Source organism: Typopeltis vanoorti, chromosome 14, assembly GCF_054136105.1.
Source record: "Typopeltis vanoorti isolate ZY-2024b chromosome 14, IOZ_Tvanoo_1.0, whole genome shotgun sequence".
Taxonomy (NCBI): Eukaryota; Metazoa; Arthropoda; class Arachnida; order Uropygi; family Thelyphonidae; genus Typopeltis; species Typopeltis vanoorti.
The window spans coordinates 10,287,971-10,308,973 of NC_143562.1; the positions used below are offsets into that span (position 1 = coordinate 10,287,971).

The 21,003-nt window shown below is 34.4% G+C and overlaps 1 protein-coding gene across 3 annotated transcripts; it reads left to right on the plus strand.

The window, feature by feature from the left end:
- Positions 1-2,443: 2,443 nt before the first annotated feature.
- On the plus strand, positions 2,444-20,754 carry Sf3b5 (splicing factor 3b subunit 5). Of its 3 annotated transcripts, XR_016549334.1 has the most exons (3): positions 2,444-2,824; positions 16,220-16,701; positions 20,517-20,754. XR_016549334.1 is itself a non-coding variant. In XM_090403518.1 (2 exons), the coding sequence occupies exon 1, from the start codon at positions 2,567-2,569 to the stop codon at positions 2,822-2,824; it is 258 nt and encodes an 85-aa protein (XP_090259644.1). In that variant the 5' UTR covers positions 2,444-2,566; the 3' UTR covers positions 20,517-20,754. The 3 variants fall into 3 exon arrangements, 2 of the variants coding, with proteins under 2 accessions (XP_090259644.1, XP_090259646.1); XM_090403518.1 differs by lacking the exon at positions 16,220-16,701; XM_090403520.1 differs by lacking the exon at positions 20,517-20,754 and having other exon boundaries at positions 16,220-16,854.
- Positions 20,755-21,003: the final 249 nt, after the last annotated feature.

The following is a 21,003-nucleotide window of genomic DNA, read 5'->3' on the forward strand; positions in this document are numbered from 1 at the left end:
TCTCGGAGGATATCAAATAATTATTCTCCCAAAGAAGTATTAAATGATATTTGTGCAAATAACTGCATAAGTCTTTTTCCTAATGTGTACACATCACTACGAATTTTTTTAACAATCCCAACTACAGTTACAAGTGCAGAGCGCAGTTTTTCTAAATTAAGACATTAAAAATTATTTGAGGTCCAGAATGTCCCAAGAGAGATTAGATTGCTTAGCCGCTTTTTCTATTGAAAGTGATATGGCCTGGACATTAGATCTAGAAGACGTAGTAAAGTCTTTTGCCGAAATTAAGGCTAGAAAAGTTTCTTTTTTTTTTAAATAATTAAAACTGTTAATTCTCGATTTAGATTTTTTCATATTTAGATGTTATCATATTTAACGTGATTTATGTAGTATTTATAAATTGTGTTAAAATTATGTACTCATTATATCTGTGTGTTCACTGGGCATCTACAGAAGCTGTATGGTCACTCCGACACTCGATGATGTTCCACACTAGGCCTCGCCATGTAGTCCTGTTGTTTGTTTGCCCTTCTGGCAGCCTCAATTCTCTGAAGATCAGTCACTCAACACACGCCATCCATCCATCTCATTGATGGCTTATCCCTGCCTCTTTTTCCAGGAACTTTACCGTCTATTACTGTTCTGAGAAGTCCTCCTTCCATCCTTTCTATGTGTCCAAAATATTTTAACTTTCTTCTGTCAATGTCCTTAAGGAGCCTTAAAGGTCTACTAATCTTTTCTAACACCCATTCATTTGTACGCCTTTCAGTGTATGATATCCTCAACAGCGTTCTGTAACACTACATCTCAAAAGCAGATATCCGTTTCTTATCTGACTTCTTTTGGTTCCATGTCTCGCATCCATAAGTCGCTGTTAAAAAAACAACTGTATCTAAAATCCTCAACTTTGTTCCCATGGAGATAGATCCATCCTTCTAGATTTTAGTCAGGTCTCTGACTGTTGTTTTAGCCATTCCTTACCTTTTTCTGACATCTTCTGAATAGCAATTCTTCACATTAATAATGGATCCCAGGTACTCAAAAGTTGCTGACTTGCTCAGTTCTTTCTCCATTAAGATACATTTGTTTCTCAAGAGCTTCTCTGTTTGTTTTTCCTTTGAGAACCATCATCTTTGTCTTGCTAGAATTGAGTTGAAGTCCTCTGTTATTACTGATCTTGTTAACTTATGTGATAAACAAAAATATTTTATTTATTTATATATATATATTTATTTATTTTAAAGATACCAAGCAATTTTAAACTTGGTTTTACTCCATTTCCCAAGTAAGCAAACAGACAAAAAGTCAAGTTTGCGCCTGCAATTGATGCAAGTCTAACTGATCCTACAGGTAGTGCAAGATCAGGGCAACTCGTGGTAAAGGTGGGGCAAGCTCCGATCACTAATCTTAATATTTACCCTTAATGCCAAAACACATCTCCAAGAAGGGGATGTATGATGTTTTGTATTAAAGGCAAGGGGCCACTACCCAGACCGGTTTCGACCTTTATTGAGGCCTCTACATTTATTTATATATATATATATATAAATTACCTTATATAATACCTTATAAAAATAATAAGGTATAAAACACGGGCTTTCCAGCTTAATGAAAAGAAGTAGAATAGTAACAGTCATATTTGAATAGGTGACCGTGTGCTACCTTTGGCATGAGTTGAATGTGTGCGACAGCCAGTCAATGTGAAGTTCGTTCTCAAGATGGGAAAACCAGGGCAAGCTCTAGATTTATTTGTTCTGTTTCCTTTTGTAATCATTCTTGAATCCACACATCGGCAGATTAATCGTAATATGCTTCACATGTTGGTCCGCGGGAGGAATGTCATTTTCCTCCTACCATCTATTTCTGGGAGGCTTTTCCATATTCTTCACCTGGGGGCACGCTCTCTAGGAGTTACAGGCTCCCCATGAACCACAGCTATCACTCAACAATATTCAGTTGAAACTGCCGATATCATGACACAACAAAAATATATAAATGCAACTTAATCTTTCCGCAGCCCTTTTATCTTCGTTATCTGGTGGTCATTGCCATTATTTCACTCAGTAGTACCAGTTTGAATAGGAACACGAGACGTTTTGCACTGTTTTCGGTAATCGCGTCACCAGAAGTCTATAAATCGCCTTTACTAATAAACTCACCTACCAATGATTTCATCGATACGCCTGGCATCCAAGCAGAAATAGCCAACAAACTATGGAGTAGGAATGATTGTTGTTACTAATCAAAATAAAATTACGTTATGGAGAAGTCACGTATTAGTTATGTGGCTAACTAGGGTATCTTAAAAATATATATAAAAAGAAAACTAAATTACTTGCTGAATTACAGTTTGTAAATAAGCAAACAAAAATTTATTATAATATGCTACCTAACATATTCGGCTGGTAGGTGGTGCCTGTTAAAAATGCTTTACGTCGTTGTTGTTAAGAGGTAGAAGAAACGTTAGTTTATCGTAGGTAAATTAAATTTTGCGTTATTCTGAAAAAAAGATTGCGAAGGTTTTTTTTGGTTTTGCGCTTATCTTTTATTTTTAAGAGTAGAAATGGGTGACCGATACAATATTCATAGTCAACTGGAACATTTACAGAGTAAATACATTGGAACCGGACATGCAGACACTTCTAAATATGAGTGGCTAGTAAATCAACATCGAGACAGTTTTGCTTCCTATATGGGGCATTTTGATTTATTGAATTTTTTCGCAATTGCTGAAAACGAATCAAAAGCAAGAGTAAGATTTAATCTAACTGAAAAAATGCTGCAGCCATGTGGACCCCCGCCTGAGAAGGCTGAAGACTAGGTATGTTGCTATATTGTTTTATATTATATTATTTCATGACACCTAGGCCTCATTAAGGGAGGGCAAGCCACTTGATACAATCAACTGCGTACATTACTCAGTCTTCCATCAATACATGCAATGCTGCTATTGAATATTACTCACAAGAGCATTTACCTCTCATGTTTATGCAAATAATGTATTGCTAATTGTCACATACAACAAATGAGACGCCTTTCAAAATTAATTATTATTGTGAACCAGCAAATGCAACGGCATTCTTGGAGAATTCTAGGTAGCATATTATAATAAATTTCTGTTTGCTTATTTACAAACTGTAATTCAGCAAGTAATTAAGTTTTCTTTTTATATATATATTTAAGATACCGTAGTTAGCCACATAACTAATACGTGACTTCTCCTTATCGTAATTTTACTTTGATTGGTAACGATCATTCCTTCTCCATAGTTTATTGACTAAACAAAGGTATTTGATTGATAAACCCATTAAGTTAATTCTAGATTCTTTATATAGTGTGAGGATTACATTCTACCGATAATCTCATCACATTTCTACCATACTACACTTTTTTATGTTGTATCTAAATAAATTCTTTCATATAAAGTCAAATTCTCCCTGTAAACTTCATGTCTTAGCATGTTGAAATGTTTATGCTACAAACATTTCAACAAAGTGAAAATTTCAAACTTATTTTGTATATCAATTCATTATGAGTTATAATCCTCAATACCTTAACAGTTTAAACTTGTCAAGAAATTATATTATATAATTATATTTAATTCTTTATCCAAAGGTAAGCAAAAGAAAGTTTGTGCATGAAATATCTTCACTGTTAGGCTACTATAAATAATCTTATGACTTCTTTAGTGTTCCGTAATGCAAAGCATACATCCTGTCAGATGTGTATAATATTATGCATTATAGGTAAGGCCACCTTCCAGGCAAATTTCAATCTTTATTTTGAGGTCTCATCAGTAAAGGTCGAAATAGTGTGCTTTGCATTTTAGGATACTAAGTCAGTTGATGTGAAGCAATTAGCCTCTTGATACAAGTAGCCTATACTTGTGAAGATGCTTCATGTACAGACTTCTTTTGCTTACATTTGGAAAAAGAATTAAAACAAGAATATCAATTTTTAGCAAGTTTGATTTAATTTATAAAATTTCTACACCACCTTAACGGTTCTACTTTCATTTCTGTTCTGTTAATCTAATTTTTAAGGAATTACAATAATAAAATAAACACAATTATTTGTGTCCATTTTCCTTCTTCAAGCCACAATCCGTTACACGCTAATTTATAAATTACGTGAATTTCATGAATTGTTTTTGCAGCAGATAAAGGTTACATTGCTTTGCTTTATTAAATTTTTTAAATAATATTTCCAGTGCAAAAATAAATAAATAAAAATATTCTATTAGATCTAACTGAATAGCTAAAATTCGTTACCTTTTGTAAATTCTTCTGTTACGTTTGGTACTCATTGATAAAGATGCAAATTAGTAGAATATCTTTACTACACAGGAATTAGGCATGATTACTTCTATTAACGTGTAAATATTCATATTTCTCATTACTGGAATTATTTGCTGCTATTTAACTCCAAACAATCCCTTTTTTTTTTTCCAGCTTTCTACAGACAAATTGAATAATGTATCTTTAGGTATACAATAACAAAACTCGGACACACTAAAAAACATTGAAGTAATGAAAAAAAAATCTAAAAACATAAAATAACAAGCAAACAAGACAACACTGAAAATTTTAATACCTGTGCATAAAACCTAATGTAACAAACAATTTAAATTCAAACGGCCCACCACACCGTTCCATATTGAAACAAAAACACCTGCATCAATACTAGCAACACAAACACCAAGAAACAAAAGCACACTTTTTTAAATAACGAAACCTGTGGTGCGATCATAATTAAAAGAAACACATGTATTAACCACAGTGAAAATTATTTAATTGTAAATATTTCATCCTAAGTATCTTAGGACATCACACTACCAAATACTTATGGCCTGTGAATCTTAAGACCTACTTTGACCTTTTCAAGTGTCATTGAAATTAATATATCACTTCTTCAAAAACCAATACTTCCACACAAATAGGAAAAGGGCAATACTGTAAATGCAGCCATCATGAACCAGATATGACCTGCAGCACTGGAAATCCAATCTCACTTTCAAAAATTAGTGAAACAAAAATGTCACTTCTTAGAAATGAAAAAACACCTCCCAAATTACTCTAAGCACTGCCACCAAAAAAAAAAAAAAAAAAAAGCTTTGACAGTAAAAACTCACATTGTCACATGTAGTAACTTAATAAATTATTGAAAAACATGAACAAAGTAGGCAAAACTTTGTTTTGCAGACATTGCAAGAAAACCTGCAAAACTAGACCCATAAACATTGCACAAAGAGAAATAAGAAAAACAAAATTAAAAAAAAAACATAGTAAAAATTAATAAACTCTGATTGCTAATAACAAAAAACAGCCTTACAAAAATTAAATGCAATAAAAACAAGATATAATATTAATCCTACAAAGAGAAAATCATCCAGGGAAAACAGGCAAAAACTAACATACCAGCCCTACAAAGACACTGCACTACAACAACATTACCAGAAATGCTATTGCAAATAACAATTTAATAATAATAATAATTTTTGTATTGTGATATTATTTTTTATTGTATACCTTTTCACAAAGATTGGTTAACAACACTTCATGACTTTGAGATCTGGTCTGAAAGTAATTTTATTTTGCCTCCTCAGTGTTGCTTTCTTTTGATAACATGCTAAGAAATAATAGTGAGAATTTTCTTAAAACAATATTTCTAGTAAACTATTGATATATGCAAGTAGCAGTTCAATAGTATTATGTGGATTCTGTGTGCCTGTAATGGACAGTTTGGTTTATTGCATTGTGATGTTGTGAAGCCGGCCTGATTGGCTGAGTGGTTAGTGTATCCACTCTTCAGCCAAAAGGCTGGGGGTTTGAATCCCACCATGGGCATGGATGTTTGTGATCGTCTGCAAAATTACTACTAGTGGTAGATGGCTTTGGTGCAGTTGTGGTTCTTTGTAGTTGGTGAATTGAGTGGTGGAGACGGAGAGTTGTTGTAGAGTATGTACCCTCCCTCGATGAGTCTTTGGACTCCCTGGAGGTGTCATGTAATAATAATAATAATCTGCTATAATGGAGGATCTAGTTCTTTTAGTGAAATTTTCAGGTTATGTGATGGGTATTACTCAATTAGTAATCAAAAACTTGCATTTAAAATTTTTTTTTTAATTTTTACCGTTTTCCTCTTCAGGTTTACAACGGGTTTCTTATGAAGTACATCATGGGTTTGTGAAAGAGAGGTTGTGCTTAAGCAAGTTTATTTAATATAATATGTGACACATCTTAAATAAGACAATGCATGTAGAGTAGTACATCTAATTCTGCAATGGCCTTTGATAAATTTTTGCATTACATTTTTTAATTTTTGCATTTTTGCAAGATGCAGTTAGTTGTAGGTGTTTATAGAACCCTGTGTGTGTGTGTGTGGCTTTTTATGTGAGCACCTGATTTTTGAAATGAAGAGATTTTGGAAGGGGTCCAGAATAGAGTAACTTTATTAGTGTGAAATCACTCAGGCTGGATAAGCTAGTGAACAGGAAGAAGGATAATATGATTGTGATATAAAGTTGATGAGACTTAGAATAGTAAAGCAAATCTGTCTGCTTTAATCTGGTTTGTAGTGGATTCATTGGAAGGGTAGAGAGTTGAAGAACAAGATATTCCTGAAATTTATAAGTAAGGTTTGAGTAGAGGAATGAGGACCAGGTGTTTTTTGTTTGGAAAGTGGTGGTGACTAAATTTCATTGTCTGAGTGTATAGTGAGAGCAGAAAGTACTTGTGTTAGGCATTTGACAGTGAGGAGTCTTTTTGATTCCTTAAATCATAAATATAATTTGATAATAATTTTAGCATTGCTTGCAAGCCACCATGGAGTCCTAAGACTCATCATGGGAATAATTCTGTCACCTTAATTACACACCTACTACTACCTCTACCATTTCTACATTTCTCTGACACCTAGGCAGCTAGATTCTGCTTATAACTTAGATTTGGTTAGAAACTAAAGGTCGAGAGAGGAACAATAAATTCCTTTCTCTACTCGTCAGCGTCAATCTCAATATAGTAGTATTCTGAGTTGTCTTTATTGCTTTTTCAAGATGTTCCCTGAATTTATGCTTCCATTCTACTTTCACATCTTGATTATTTACTACTTCATTCTCCTGGAGTGTAGCTTGACCAATATAAGGCTGCTTGCAGCCTTCTCAGTTGAAAGTACAAAATCAAACACTTGGAAACATTAAATCAGTATCTTTTGCTTCTGCCTACAGTATATCTCTTCAGATATCTTGAAGAAATATAATAGTTATTCCTTATTGTTCTTATCAACTTAACAGCATCAGCAAACAATAAATTGTGGTTTTTACTCAGCAACCTTGTTTATATACAAATGAAATGGTATTCTCCCAAAAATTGAGCCCTGAAGCCCCACTTTTCACCATTCTATTCAGTTCCGCTCCTTCATACCTGTTTGGTACAGAAAGACATCCACTATCCTTTTCCATGCCACTTATTATTTTCCATTTTTGTCCCTAATTTATGCGCTTATACCTACACTGTTTATCACTAATATTATGTTAGTCACTTAGTCAGTTATGTTATTTGCCACTATTATGAAATGTGAGTAGCTTACTAAAATACCTATTCTTATGTATTGATCTGATTTCTTTAATTTTTTGTAGGAATAATTTTTTTACTTGTTATTTTATTTATTTCAATATATTATTTTTATTACTATTTATTATTATTTTGGGACTATTAATTGGCACTGGTGCCATACAGTATATAGTCTCTCCACCCAGACCAATCCCAATTCCTGTGGTATGGCCTATTTTCACAAATGAGGCTGCCAAGGCAAGTATTACTGCCTTAAAATCTATCCCTAGTTGCAGGAATGCAGACTAGAGTTTTAGGTGGCAGATGACTTATTGTCCAGTGAAGTACTACCATCCAGCTTATATGGAGGTGCAAAGTGGTGATTGCTATATTTCATCTAGAATAGGTGCTCTGGTTTCAGTCTCCTCTTTTTTTGCTCACATGCAGTGTGAGTAGTGGCCTTGCTGGGCATACTTTCTACACTGTAATTATTGAACTAAGGAGCCAGACTTCTCCATTCAAATGTACATCAGTAAACTGGTTTGCTCAGGCTAGCTGCTAGATATACAGAACTCGACCAAGCCTATTGGTAGTATTTGGGGAGGTGAGGCTTCCTGATCAGCTCCTGAATTATCCTGTTACTGCTTACTCTGCCAGGTTATGTCTGGAGGGTGGCTAGTGGAGGAGTAGGACACTGTCACATCCAATGCTTTTTTTTTGTCTTGTCACATCCTGTTGGAGTCATTGTACAAGTTCATTATCCCTACTGCTTGCTTCCTTCTTTGTAAAGTGTCTCATCAGTCTCACATGAAAGACAGTAAATTATATTGGTAACTTTGGATAAAAAGTCTCCCCCCAAAAATTAAAATAAAAAAAAGAACAAAAAATTGCAATAAAAAATAACCCAAAAAATGGAGGTGGGGGGGGGGGGGGCAATAAAAATAAACCAAGAATTCAACAAAACAAAACTCCATGTAGAAAACACTCCTATGAACTTTACTAGCATTTGGGGTGGGGGGATAATAGTTTTAAATTAAGGGAAGTTTGTTTTTATTTTAACCTCAGTGAACCTTGTCTGTTTGGGTTTATTACCAATGTGTCATTTAAGAAATTAAGAGAAAAAAAAAGCAGGGGAGCATGCAGTAGGAAGAGATATGCTTAGACAACCCATACACAGAGCATTTAGTCTCCATGCAATAATTATGTGTAACTGAGAAGAAGTTACCTAAATGCATTATCACCAGCTTCAGTGCCACAAACTATCTGGCAGCTAGCCAGCCTATAGAACTTTTTTTTTATTGTTGTGTCCTTACAACACTGGGGGGCTTTGACTTCCACAGTATGTTTAACATACTCTTGAAAGGGTATCACTTGAGAAAGTTGGGGACAGAAATTGAAGTGAAAATGCTCCATCATGTTCCCTTTGGATGTGTATATCTAGAAAGGAAATTCCTTTTCATGATTCTTTTTCAAGTATGAATTTCATTTAGAGGATGTAGGTTATGTTTTTGTAGAAATCTGTGATTCCAAACTCAAAGATGTCATAGATAGTTTTTTACAATTGTTTTTGCTATACAATACATTTTTACAGTAGCTCTTAACCAATGAACACAATTGTATGTATAGAGGGATTCTAATGTAACATTTCGTTTATTTAAATTCCTTACTGTTATTCTCTGCTCACACTGATGTATAGATATTCCATCTTACAAATTTGAGACCAAATGTCTACAATAAATTCATTTTTACTATGGTAAAATATTGCAATTCTATAATTATGGATACTCCACAGGGCTCATTATACAGCGGGGAGGAAAAACCTGATAGTCCTTGGCCAACTATTCTGTGATTGGCTAAATATAGAGAATAGATGTCCACTAGTCTTCAAAAGTTAGCATTAAATAACCTTGCCTATTCCCTTTAAGGCAGTGGTTCTTAACTCTGGGGGCACTGTGAATGCTGAGGGGGTGGTAAGCATTATAATACTAATATAATAATAAACTTGAAAAAAATATATATAAAAAAACTTGAGATTTCGTTTGTCGAACATTGAACCTGACATTGAAAAATTAGCAGGCTCAGGGCAACCATTAATGATTGGCTTATTAAATACAGTAAGTTTACATATTATTATTACGTGACACCTCCAGGGAATCCAAGGACTCATTGTGGGAGGGCACACTGCTCTACTTTGCTTTTTTGAGTAAAAATTAATTTGTATCAAAGTCACTAATTTTTAATTAACGATCAGTTCAAATATACTGATGGTAATTTAGGTGTGCATAATAATATATTATAATTATCTTATTCGTCATTAACCTAGTGCAAAAAAAAAAAGGTTAAGAACCACTGCTTTAAGGAAATAAAAGGTGTAGATTTTTATTTTTTATTTAGAAGGCTAATAATGCCGATAATGCCAGTATCGTCATTTTTAACACAGTTCTGCTGTTGATGCCATCTGTTTTATTCATCTAAGATTTTTCTTACTCCATATAATTCATTTATTCAACATGGCTTCCCACAATACCAGCTTTTTAATAATTATCATCTTCATTGATAATTATTCCTAAATAGTTGATTTGTTTTCCTTCTTCTGTAGTTCAGTGATAAAAAAGTTTGTCTTTTTATCACTGATTTTCATACCTTGTCACAGCAGTTATTAATAATATGCGATCTCACTCAAGTCAAAGACTCATTGCTGGAGGTACGCACAAAGTTCGTAAAACCTTGTCTTAAACTCATTCAACATGTCTACATTTGCCAGACCCTCAGGCAATATGTTCCACTCACCATTCTCCATGCATAGAACCCCTTCTGCTTACTCTCATGCTCACACTTGCCTTTTGCAATTTCCAACAGTAGTTCTTGTTCTACCCCCCCCACACACACACACCACCACCACCACCAAAAATGAAATAAATCTGTCAACACGTTTTATTCCTCATAGAGAGTAGGCAAGGCTTTTTTAGCCCTGTAACTTTTGGAGACTAATTGCCTATCAGTCTCTACCATAGCCAATCATAGACAGCTGGCTCAAGACTATCATTAATTTTAAATCATATCCTATGAATAGTTTTCGTATTTTTCATTTTCAATTTTTTTAAATCTGTAGTCCATTTGATTCATTATATTCCTTGTTTACTGGTTGTGTTATGCTTCATTATCAACACCATCCATGTTCTCAGTCAAGTGTAGCTGTAAATATTTTTTTGTCCCTATGTTCTAAAATTATACACTCAGGTATGTCTTTTAAATTGCTCTTTCAGTATAAATTAAGCATTTTATATTAATCATTTAACTTGGTCCTGTTTAGTGATATGGGATTGCCCCCATTGCTTGGTTATTCATATTATTTCTGATCCAACTCTCACTCGGTGTGTTAAAATTGGTTTTATCATCCTTGTATGCCGTAATTTGGGTTACTTATGAGTCAAAATTACATGTATATAACTAGGAGACCTGACTCTTGCCTTGTTTCGTTGAACCAACAATTGGAATCCATCCACCTATCTCTAAGCATATAGGTAGGAGACTAATTTCATTGCCAATTGTGAGACCACCATTCTGCTTAATAGAAATCTGAAGTGGCTTGAAAAAGTTTCATGTTTGATCTCTAGAACACTGTTTCAATCAAGTTAAAAGGAAAAAAAATTATGAAAAAATTTTTAAAAAAAGAAAAATCCTTATATATTATGAGCCACATAATAAATAAATAATCTCTTATTAAAATAAAGATCCAAAAGGCTTCAGTTCGGCAATGCAAAATTATTATTATTATTCTGGGCAACTCCAAGGAGTCGACAGACTCATCGAGGGAGGCCCTAACATCATGTCAAGAACAACTATTCGACAATCACACAGTATCTATCATACCTCGCCTTCAACTCATTCACGGTCGTAGCACCCACAACAGACTCTGGCAGCTTATTCCACTCATTCACCACTCTCCAAGTAAAAAACCTAGCTCTAACACCCCTGCTAAACACATTTTTGCCCAGCTTCCATGTATGGCCACTAGTCCTCCTACCACCAGTCCTATTCTCAAAAATACCTTCTGAATTAATCTTATAGAAACCCTCAGTAATTGGATGTCTCAATCATATCACCCCTTTTCCACCTATCGACCAATTTTTGCAACCCACAAATCTTCAACCTGTTCTCATAAGGTTCATTCCACAGACCTGCTATCATCTTGGTCACTCGTCTCTGGATCCTCTCCACCTCCTCCCAATCAAGAAGAGACCCTGGCACCTATACCTGGGCACAGTAGTCTAGTGGGGTCTTATCAAGGCTCGATACAGAGGAACAATAACTTGTTTGTCTCTGCTTGTTAAAGTATTTTTCAGAAGCCAAGTGATTTGATGAGCTGATTTAGCCACTTTTGCAATGTGTCTGGCCTCATCAATCTCCGAGTACGGTTCCACCAATGTGATATACTGCTGCTATTCTTTTCACTCCAAAATGCATAATCTTACACTTTGCCACATTAAATTGACATCCATTTTTCTTAGCCCAGTCCTCCAAACTCTCCAAATCATCCTGTAAAATTTTGACATCCTGTCCACTCACACTTGCTCTACCCAACTTTGCATCATCAGCAAACAAGTGAACACTTCCTCTTAGATCCTTTCCTACATCATTGATGAACAAATTGAAAAGTAGTAGTCCAAGAGCCCTGTGGCACATCACCAGTCACAAGCCATCTTTTGGACTCAACTCCTGAATGAACAATTCTCTGGTATCTCTCCATCAACCACCCTCCTATCCATCTCACCAACCCAATATCCATCCCCATCTGCTCCAGTTTACTGATTAGAGTTCCATGTGGTATCCTGTCAAAGGCCTTGGCAAGGTCCAGTAGAATCACTAAACCAATTACCCTTATCCAGTTCAGCCTTCACTGTGTTATAAAACGTGAGCAAGTTACTAAGGCATGATCTACCCTTTACAAAACCATGTTGTCCTCCATACAATATTCCATTTTCATATATCCAATCCTGTATTCTTTTCTTCACTAATTTCTCCAAGACCTTGACAACAATTCCTAATATGCTAATCGGTTGGTAATTTACAACAGCAGTCTTGGAACCTCCTTTATGCAGTGGAACTATTTTCCCCTTTTTCCACTCCCTCGGGACTAACCCAGACCCCACACTCAAATTAAACAAAATGGTCAAGGGTACTGACAATTCTTTAGATGCTTCATGTACGACACGAGCTGGTATACCATCCAATCCCACAGATGTATTGACATTGAGGTTATGCAATAGACTACTCACCTCCATTTCATTCACCACAATTCCCATATAATCTATTGGTTCATTCATTTCTGCAATGTCACCACCTGGATGATATATTCTTACAAAGCGCTCTCTCAGTAACTCAACTATATCAACTGATTCAGTTACCTCCCTACCATCGCCATTCTTTAAAATCATTCTGCCATATACATTTTTTCTGTCACTTGCAACATATCGAAAAAACTGTTTAGGATTCTCTATAGCCTGCATGGCCAATGTTCTTTCGTAATCCTTTTTTGCTTTTCTTACCACACTTGTTACCCTTCTTGCCTGCGCTTTATACCGTTCATGTGCCTGTCACATTTCTCCTTAATTTCCCTCCATAGTTGCTTCTTTTTTTGCAGCTACAGCTTAATGGTGTTATTCATCCATTTAACCCCTACTTGATTTATTATTCGGACTCTAGGTATACAGTCAGCCATTGCTTCATGCAAACACTTCTTAACTGCTTCCCATGCACTATCAGCTTCTAGCCCTTGCAGTTGTACATGCCATGGCACTAAACCAATCAAACTCCCTTGCTTGTCATACTTACCAGCCCGATAATTCCACATGCACCCTGTCTTAATTGTAAATTCAGCACCTTAGCTACCTCCCAAGTCAAGACCCTATGATCACTTTCACCAGTTGGTGGCAATGTGGTCATATTTGTTACAGCCAAATCCTCAGATGCAATTACTAGGTCAAGCTCTCTCTGACTCTTAGTATTTCCCATTACATGCTGTCGCAGATAGTTATCCCTTAATAATCGCATAAAACCAATTCATTCCTCCCATGTGTCTTCTCCTCCTTCCATTCAATGTCCGTAGTTGAAATCTCCCATAATAATTACCCTCCATCCACTCATTTCTTCTATTTGCTTGTGCATACTATCTCCACCATCTTTTCCATCACCTGGTCTATAGCAGCACCCAATTGCATATTTTGTTCTTCTAGCCACAATCTCATACCAGATGGCCTCAGATGTGCTGATTTCTCTATCCTGCAATTCAACTTCTATTCTCCTTGGCTGCAGCTCATCTGCTATCATCACCAATATCCCCCCCCCCATTTTATTCTCCCTGTCATTCCTGAACACCCATCATGTTCAATCCCACTAGCTATATCATCTACAGGCAGCCATGTTTCACTAATGCCAATAACCTGTGGTCTGGAAGTGCCAACCATGGCCAAAAATTCTTCCTGCTTGTTCCTAATACTCCTAGCATTAGTACATGAATTGCAGACCCCCATTCGCCCCATCCCTACCTTGATGCCTTATACTAACTATCCCATTCCGATTTGTTGTCCTTATTCGCTTGGGCATATTATACTCATTCATACACTCAACTGCCTCCCTAAGGTCTGTATATCTACTCCCCCTCCCCTTAGTAAGTCTAGTTTCCCTGATTCTGCACATCCACTTCATTCAACAACAGTTTCAAGTCTCCTTACACCGAATCCATTCAAATGCATGCCATCCAGCTTATATAGATCCTTTTGCCCATCGAACTCACTCCACACATCCACAAATTCCACAGCACTCGTCATACATAACCCATGCATAAAGTCATTTGCAATTATGGCCCTCCTTTTAAACTTCACTGTCATACTGCAGAAAAAGACTAATCATCCTAACTCTCTCACTCTTTTCTTTTGCTACCTGAAACAATTCATTCAGGTCCTCTATCATTTCCATTTTATCTCCTTTCAAATTATTCGTACCTGCCACAACAATCATTTCTTTCACCCTTTCTTTTGCTCTCTAATAGACTCAGTTACGTCCTCGATGGTCCCACCAGGTTGGTACGATTTTGTCAAATCCTCTACTAACACACCTCATATTAACGAATCTCCATACAGCACTCACTGCTTCATTTTATTTATGTTCACAAACATACTCTTATTTTTTTCCTATCATATTTTTTATTATTGGCTGGTACACTCAGTAGACTTTTGTTCATATGCTCTAGCTGCCGCTTTGCTCTTTGTATCGCTCTGCTCAACAACGCAATCTCACTCATTGCATCTATCTCATCTTTTTTATTTTCTGTTAATCATTAATTTGCTCTCTATTAATACCATCATTCACGTCCTCACAGTTCTCTGGTACAACTTCGCCATTTTGTCATATCACTATTTTCTTCATTCTGAAGTTTGACAAAAATATCACCCTCACGACCTGAAATACACTTCAATTCCTCATTTTCCTTACATTTTCTACACATAGTCACTCCTTTATTATCATCTAACCAATCTAGCGTACATTTTGCAGATAGTACACTGAATAATCTCCTTTATATTACAGTTAATGATTAAATATGGCGAACCATTATTACTAGCTGCCATTTTCCTTCTTATGGCAGCCATACTCATTTCTGTCGTATTTTATCAAATTAATAATTGAAACACCAAAAACACACAAACAGACACACTAAGATGCGCAAAGCAAACAAAACTACATAATATTCAAGTAAATTTGTCAATGATAACTTAAAATAACACTTATCTTATCAGGAGCTCTCAACGAACACTACAGACTACGAATCCCTCTAGTGGCCAACTCGACCAGAACAAAACCAAACGTAGAAACCATGCAAGTTTCTTAATAAATAAGTTGACTAGAGAGCTTACGGGAATACACTTGCTGGCATTCACAAGTTAAATACACCTTTCCTATATTTCAAGTTCCTTAGTACTGAACAAGAGTTTTTGCTTCAAGTTTCTGCTTGGTCTCTTAGGAGAACCAACTAGTTTGAAATAGCTGTCAGGCCAGTGAAACCTTATCAGAATGGACTAATAGAAAGTGAATATATAGACGCTTGGGCAGCACCTACGTTTTCTAAGTAGTCTGCGCTAAGGCAACTCATGAATGCCTTTGCATGCATTCCCCTAAGCTCTGTGGCCAACTTATTTTTATGAAACTTTCATAGTTTTTATGAATGGCTTTTAAATAATGCTGGATCTAATATACACTTATATAAATAAAGTCTCTGATGATCAGCATCTGTATTCAGTTCAGCTTTAAATTAACCACATCCACTTCTCATATTTGTATTTTATCCCATCTTCCTCTTTTCCATGTAAACAGCCTGTTTTCATCCAACGACTATGACCTCCAGCCCTTTAAGAAACACATTAATAGTCCTTTCTTCACAGCAGTTTTATTCACACAATAAGCATCCACTTGAATACTGAAAATAAAAAGATACTGACATTCTGAGATTTAGTCAACCCAGTTCATTTCTATATTGGTTGCAATATACACATGTACTTTGATGTTATGACTACTGTTAATAAATGCTGATAGATATTTTTAATAATAAACTTCATCTTTAAATGTTAATTGTTTGAACACTAAACTGAAAATTATATTTTCCATTTCAGGAAATTCCTTCTGACTGTTATCCATTTTACTGCTGTTGTTCTACATCTATTGTGATATCTCTAATTTTGTATAAGATGTACAGTAAATAAAAGTTCAGTTATCTTTGCTTGAATAAAAACTTTAGTTTAATATTACTAAAATTTTACAATTCGACGTTTCGACCTTTATGTCAATGTCATCTTCTGGAGCGTTAAAGACATGTCTTTAACGAACCAGTATGATTGTAGTATAGCTTGTTTCTTGTGTATATTTGTAAGCTCCAGAAGATGACCTTGACATAAAGGTCGAAACGTCGAATTGTAAAATTTTAGTAATATTAAACTAAAGTTTTTATTCAAACATGGTAGTTGTCTCCATAATTTCCAAAAATGCATTCGGATCACTGTGCAAGCCTAAAAGAAAGGATTCAGTTATCTTTATTTTGAAAATAAGAAACAATGAAGAATGGTTTGTTTGGATTCCTGAGGAAGTTGTGTAAAATGTATGTCAATTAAGTCAAATATTTTAATCGATAAGGGAATTTTTCCCTTTGTAGTTTCTTCTGTAATTTATTTTTAAATTCTGGTAGAGTGATTTCCTAATTGTGCAGGTGTATAACTAACAGTTCATGATAATTAAAACACTTACTCCAAAACATGAAGTAAATCATTTTCAAAAGTTGCTGTTTGTAAAATACTGTATGATCACAGATGCAAGACCCTTCAACACTTCTTTGCATATCAGAAGAAAGAGAATCCATTACGATATTAGTAATGGATTCTCAACAGCAGTAATCAATGCATTTTGTGGGATCAGTGTTTATTATTATACATCAGAAAATTAGCTTTTCTTTTATGAAAATTCTAGTTCTTAAAGTGGTAACTATTTTGCTTGTACAACAGTTCGAAAATTTATGTATAAAGCATGTGATTTCGCATGTTATATCCTTTTTTTCTTTCTCCCCTTCAGCATGAATTGACTATTCTTGGCAAATTGCCAAACCCGGTTCTATGAAGTGTGGGCATACAATATGTATGAGAGCACATGATGCTATAAAACGATTTAGTTGAAAATCATTTTCATACTCTAGTATTGAAATACAACATGAAACACACATGGATAGGCTTATGTGTTCGTCAGACATGTCGTAATAGGCTTCACGGTATAATAAGAACACAGATGGTTAAGAAAATAACTATTTATTAACTTAAAAGCTAATATTTCGCTGGTATTATATCCAGCATCTTCAGAGCACACAACTTTGTAACAAACTTTGTGTTGTGTGCTCTGAAGATGCTGGATATAATACCAGTGAAATATTAGCTTTTAAGTTAATAAATAGTTATTTTCTTAACCATCTGTGTTCTTATTATACCGTGAAACCTATTACAACACCATGAAACATGCACGTTTACACACACGCACACACAAACTGAATAAGTTTTACAATTTAAGTGTTAAACAAATCATTGAGATCATCTGAGGATCTTAAAAGATGTAACAGCTGACAGTGAGAAGCATTTTACCTGTGACATTAGTTGTAAATCATATCATTAACGATGCAGATACAATTAGTTTCTTTGCAATTTTTCAAGAAATATACAATTTCTTTTCATTCTCTTACAAATGTTGGGCAATCAATAAAGAAACAGCATGAAACACAAACATTATGTGCTAAAATAAAGGACTACAAATTTATTTGCTCTCTTATAACTTGGCATGATTTACTTAACAGCATAAACCCTGTTATTAAATGCTTCAAAACAAAAATATGAACATTACACTTGCTTTAGAATCTATTGAAACTTCAAAATATTCTTACAAGAGTATCAATCAGATACAAATTTTAAAGAAGTTCTGAAAATGGCAAAAGAACTGAGTGAAGAAGTGGATGGAGAACAAGAATTTAAAACTAGTACTGAAGTTCGACGATGAAAGAAGACATGACAATTTGACTACGAGCATTACGACGAAATGCCACTATCACCAGAAGATAAATTTAGAGTGAATGTGTTTTATACATTTCTAGACGTTGCAATGTGTTCATTAATAGAACATTTTGAACAGCTAAAAACATATTTTGATAATTTCAATTTCTTGTATAGATTACTACAAATTAATAACAAACATTTACGAAAAAAATTGTGACAATTTAGAGATTCTCTTGAAGGACGGCGGCAATAAAGACATAAATGCAATAGAACTATTATATATGACGAGTTATGTGCTTTCCAGGATATTTTTCGGAAGGATAATTTAAATATTCAAAACCTTTTCGATATTCTTAATTTTATTGTGTCCAATAATTTATCTTTCCCTAACTTTTCAATTGCTTTAAGTATACTATTAACCTTAATTAACTGTTAGTGTAGCGAGCAGTGAACGTTCCTTTTCCAAGTTGAAATTGATTAAAACCTACTTAAGAACAAGTATGTCACAAAAAAGTCTTGTTAGTTTGATGTTAATAGCTATTGAAAATGATATATGTGCGGAATTATACGTTAAGACCATTATTTCTAATTTTGTGAATATGAAATCAAAAACCCTAAAATTTTAATTTAAAAACATTCAAGTATATTTGTGTAATTTAATTTGTTTTCTTTTATTTTGTAAAGATGTTTTTTTTTAATACTCATATTAAATGTTTTAATTATTTCTGAAGTAATTTCTTAATTTTCTCATCTATCTTGAGTTTCTTTTATTTTCCTAAAAGATGTTCCACTTATAAAAATGATTTAAAAAATTTTTACAAGTTACTAAATTCTTAATAACTTGTAAAATGCAAGAATTTTTTAAACTTTAGTTCAAATAAATTTTAACTTTAATTAAAATTCATTTTAATTTTGGTAGCGAGATTCGGGTCGGTGAGAAGGCTATAATCCCTATATCATTATATTCAACGATTAAAGTGAAGTGGCTTTATCAAAATTTGCTTTAAGTTTTGAGAATTTTTTGAATATTTGGGTTATTAACGATTATCCTGCCTAGTCAACACCCCCGGTTCGTTATACTTAGCGAACCAACGTGTGGCTATTCTGTCAAAATTTCAAATAACTTGCATTTTTATTATCGTAAAAGAACCACACATACTCCGGATCATTACAGGGGCGCTTAGATAGAAATTGCATGCGTGCGGCAAAGACCCTAGCGCCGGCTTTGCATTTAAGGCATGGTGTGATGAGCTGTGCGTATGGCAGACTAGACTGCTTAGATGAGTCTGACTCCATGTGGTCTTAGGTTAATAATAATATGGCATTGAAACCTGAAATTTAGCAAAAGATATGGAGGCAAATGGAAAATAATATGTGCATGGCCTAATTAACAAAATGGAAACCTTTGGATGACAGTAGGCAAAGGAAAACACCCAAGTTGAAATGGCAAGATGCAATTGTTAGGATTTTTGAAATGCAACAGATGAAAAAAAGCTGGAGAGTGAATGGAATAGAGAAAATTGTTTTAACCTTCATCCACCAACAGACTGATTCTGTTGCAGAAGAAATTTATTTTTACAAGTACTTTTGTTGTTGCTATTCTAAATAGATATACATTAGATCAGTGTTCAAAATTTGAATATTAATAATGTCAATTTCCTTTCTCATATACTAATTTCACTTTTGTTGCAGTTTTATAATTTAGATAGTCTAACTTTGCTTCCTCCCCCCTTTAAAAAAAATCACTTCAAATTTTTTCACTGCTCTCTAAGCTGATTTCTGATTTCCTGTTTTCAGTTATTAAAGGTCTGAACTGTATATATGAGGAGGCCTTCACATATCTTCTCAGAAACCCATAGAAAATTTCAAAACATTTCAGGCTTCCAATAAGGAAGACAGTAGTTCTCACACCATCACCTTGCTGGATGTAAACAAAATGTTGAGATATAAAAAAATATATACTGAAAAATATCTCCCTTCTAAAGATACTGTCACTTCTACAATGTCTTATCACAGTGAGATTCAAATAGATGTTAACAGAGTTGAGATGCTGCCACTTGAACATTTGGAACAAACTAATGTGCCAGCAGATAATATCCAGGCTTGTCCATGGTGCATTCTCATCAATAAGTATCCAGTTAGATACTGAATCATGAATGAACAAGGGTTAGCTGACTATCTGGGAATTAGCCAGCCAAATCTCATTATTGTTTGATTGAAGCATAAACAAATACAATAACATTAAATATTTTTAGCATCTTATATTTCTCTTAATATGTTAGGCTTATCATGACATCATGTAAATGAAATTTAAGCTGTATAATGGACAGTTAATCCTGTGTACATAATCTGCCATGTATGTCAATGCATTTGTGTTCTATTACAGGGTTGGCCTATATTATGGGAGTGAAAAACCTAAGCTTCATTGAGAAAGCACCTTGTCATCTCTGTGTGCAGCAAAGCTACCTATAGTTGAAAAGGCTATATAAAAGATTCTGTGGGGAGATTTGAACCCAACTCTTTGCATCTGAAGAGCATTTTTATTACTAAGTGAACTATGGCAGTTCCTTATTTTTAACATGTACTGTAATATTATTTATATTGAATAAATTTGATTATACTAATTGTTCTCTTTTTTCTCCCCTCTCCCCCCAGCTGATGGCACTTCACTGGTGGAGATAAACAGGAATTCTCCCTAGTACTCATCCATTTCTCAGTTTGATTTTGAGAAAGAAACAACAGTGTTCTTACATAAGAGATATAAATATGTATGCAGTTTCTCATTTTGGAAATATGAAACAACATGCATCATTACTGTTTAACTTGTATATTAACGATATAAGTGAAGACTTGGATGAACATATTGAGTTGTT

Bases quoted from the DNA above. Each gene is read 5' to 3' on its own strand.
- Sf3b5 (XM_090403518.1), top strand. From the start codon at position 2,567: ATGGGTGACCGATACAATATTCATAGTCAACTGGAACATTTACAGAGT.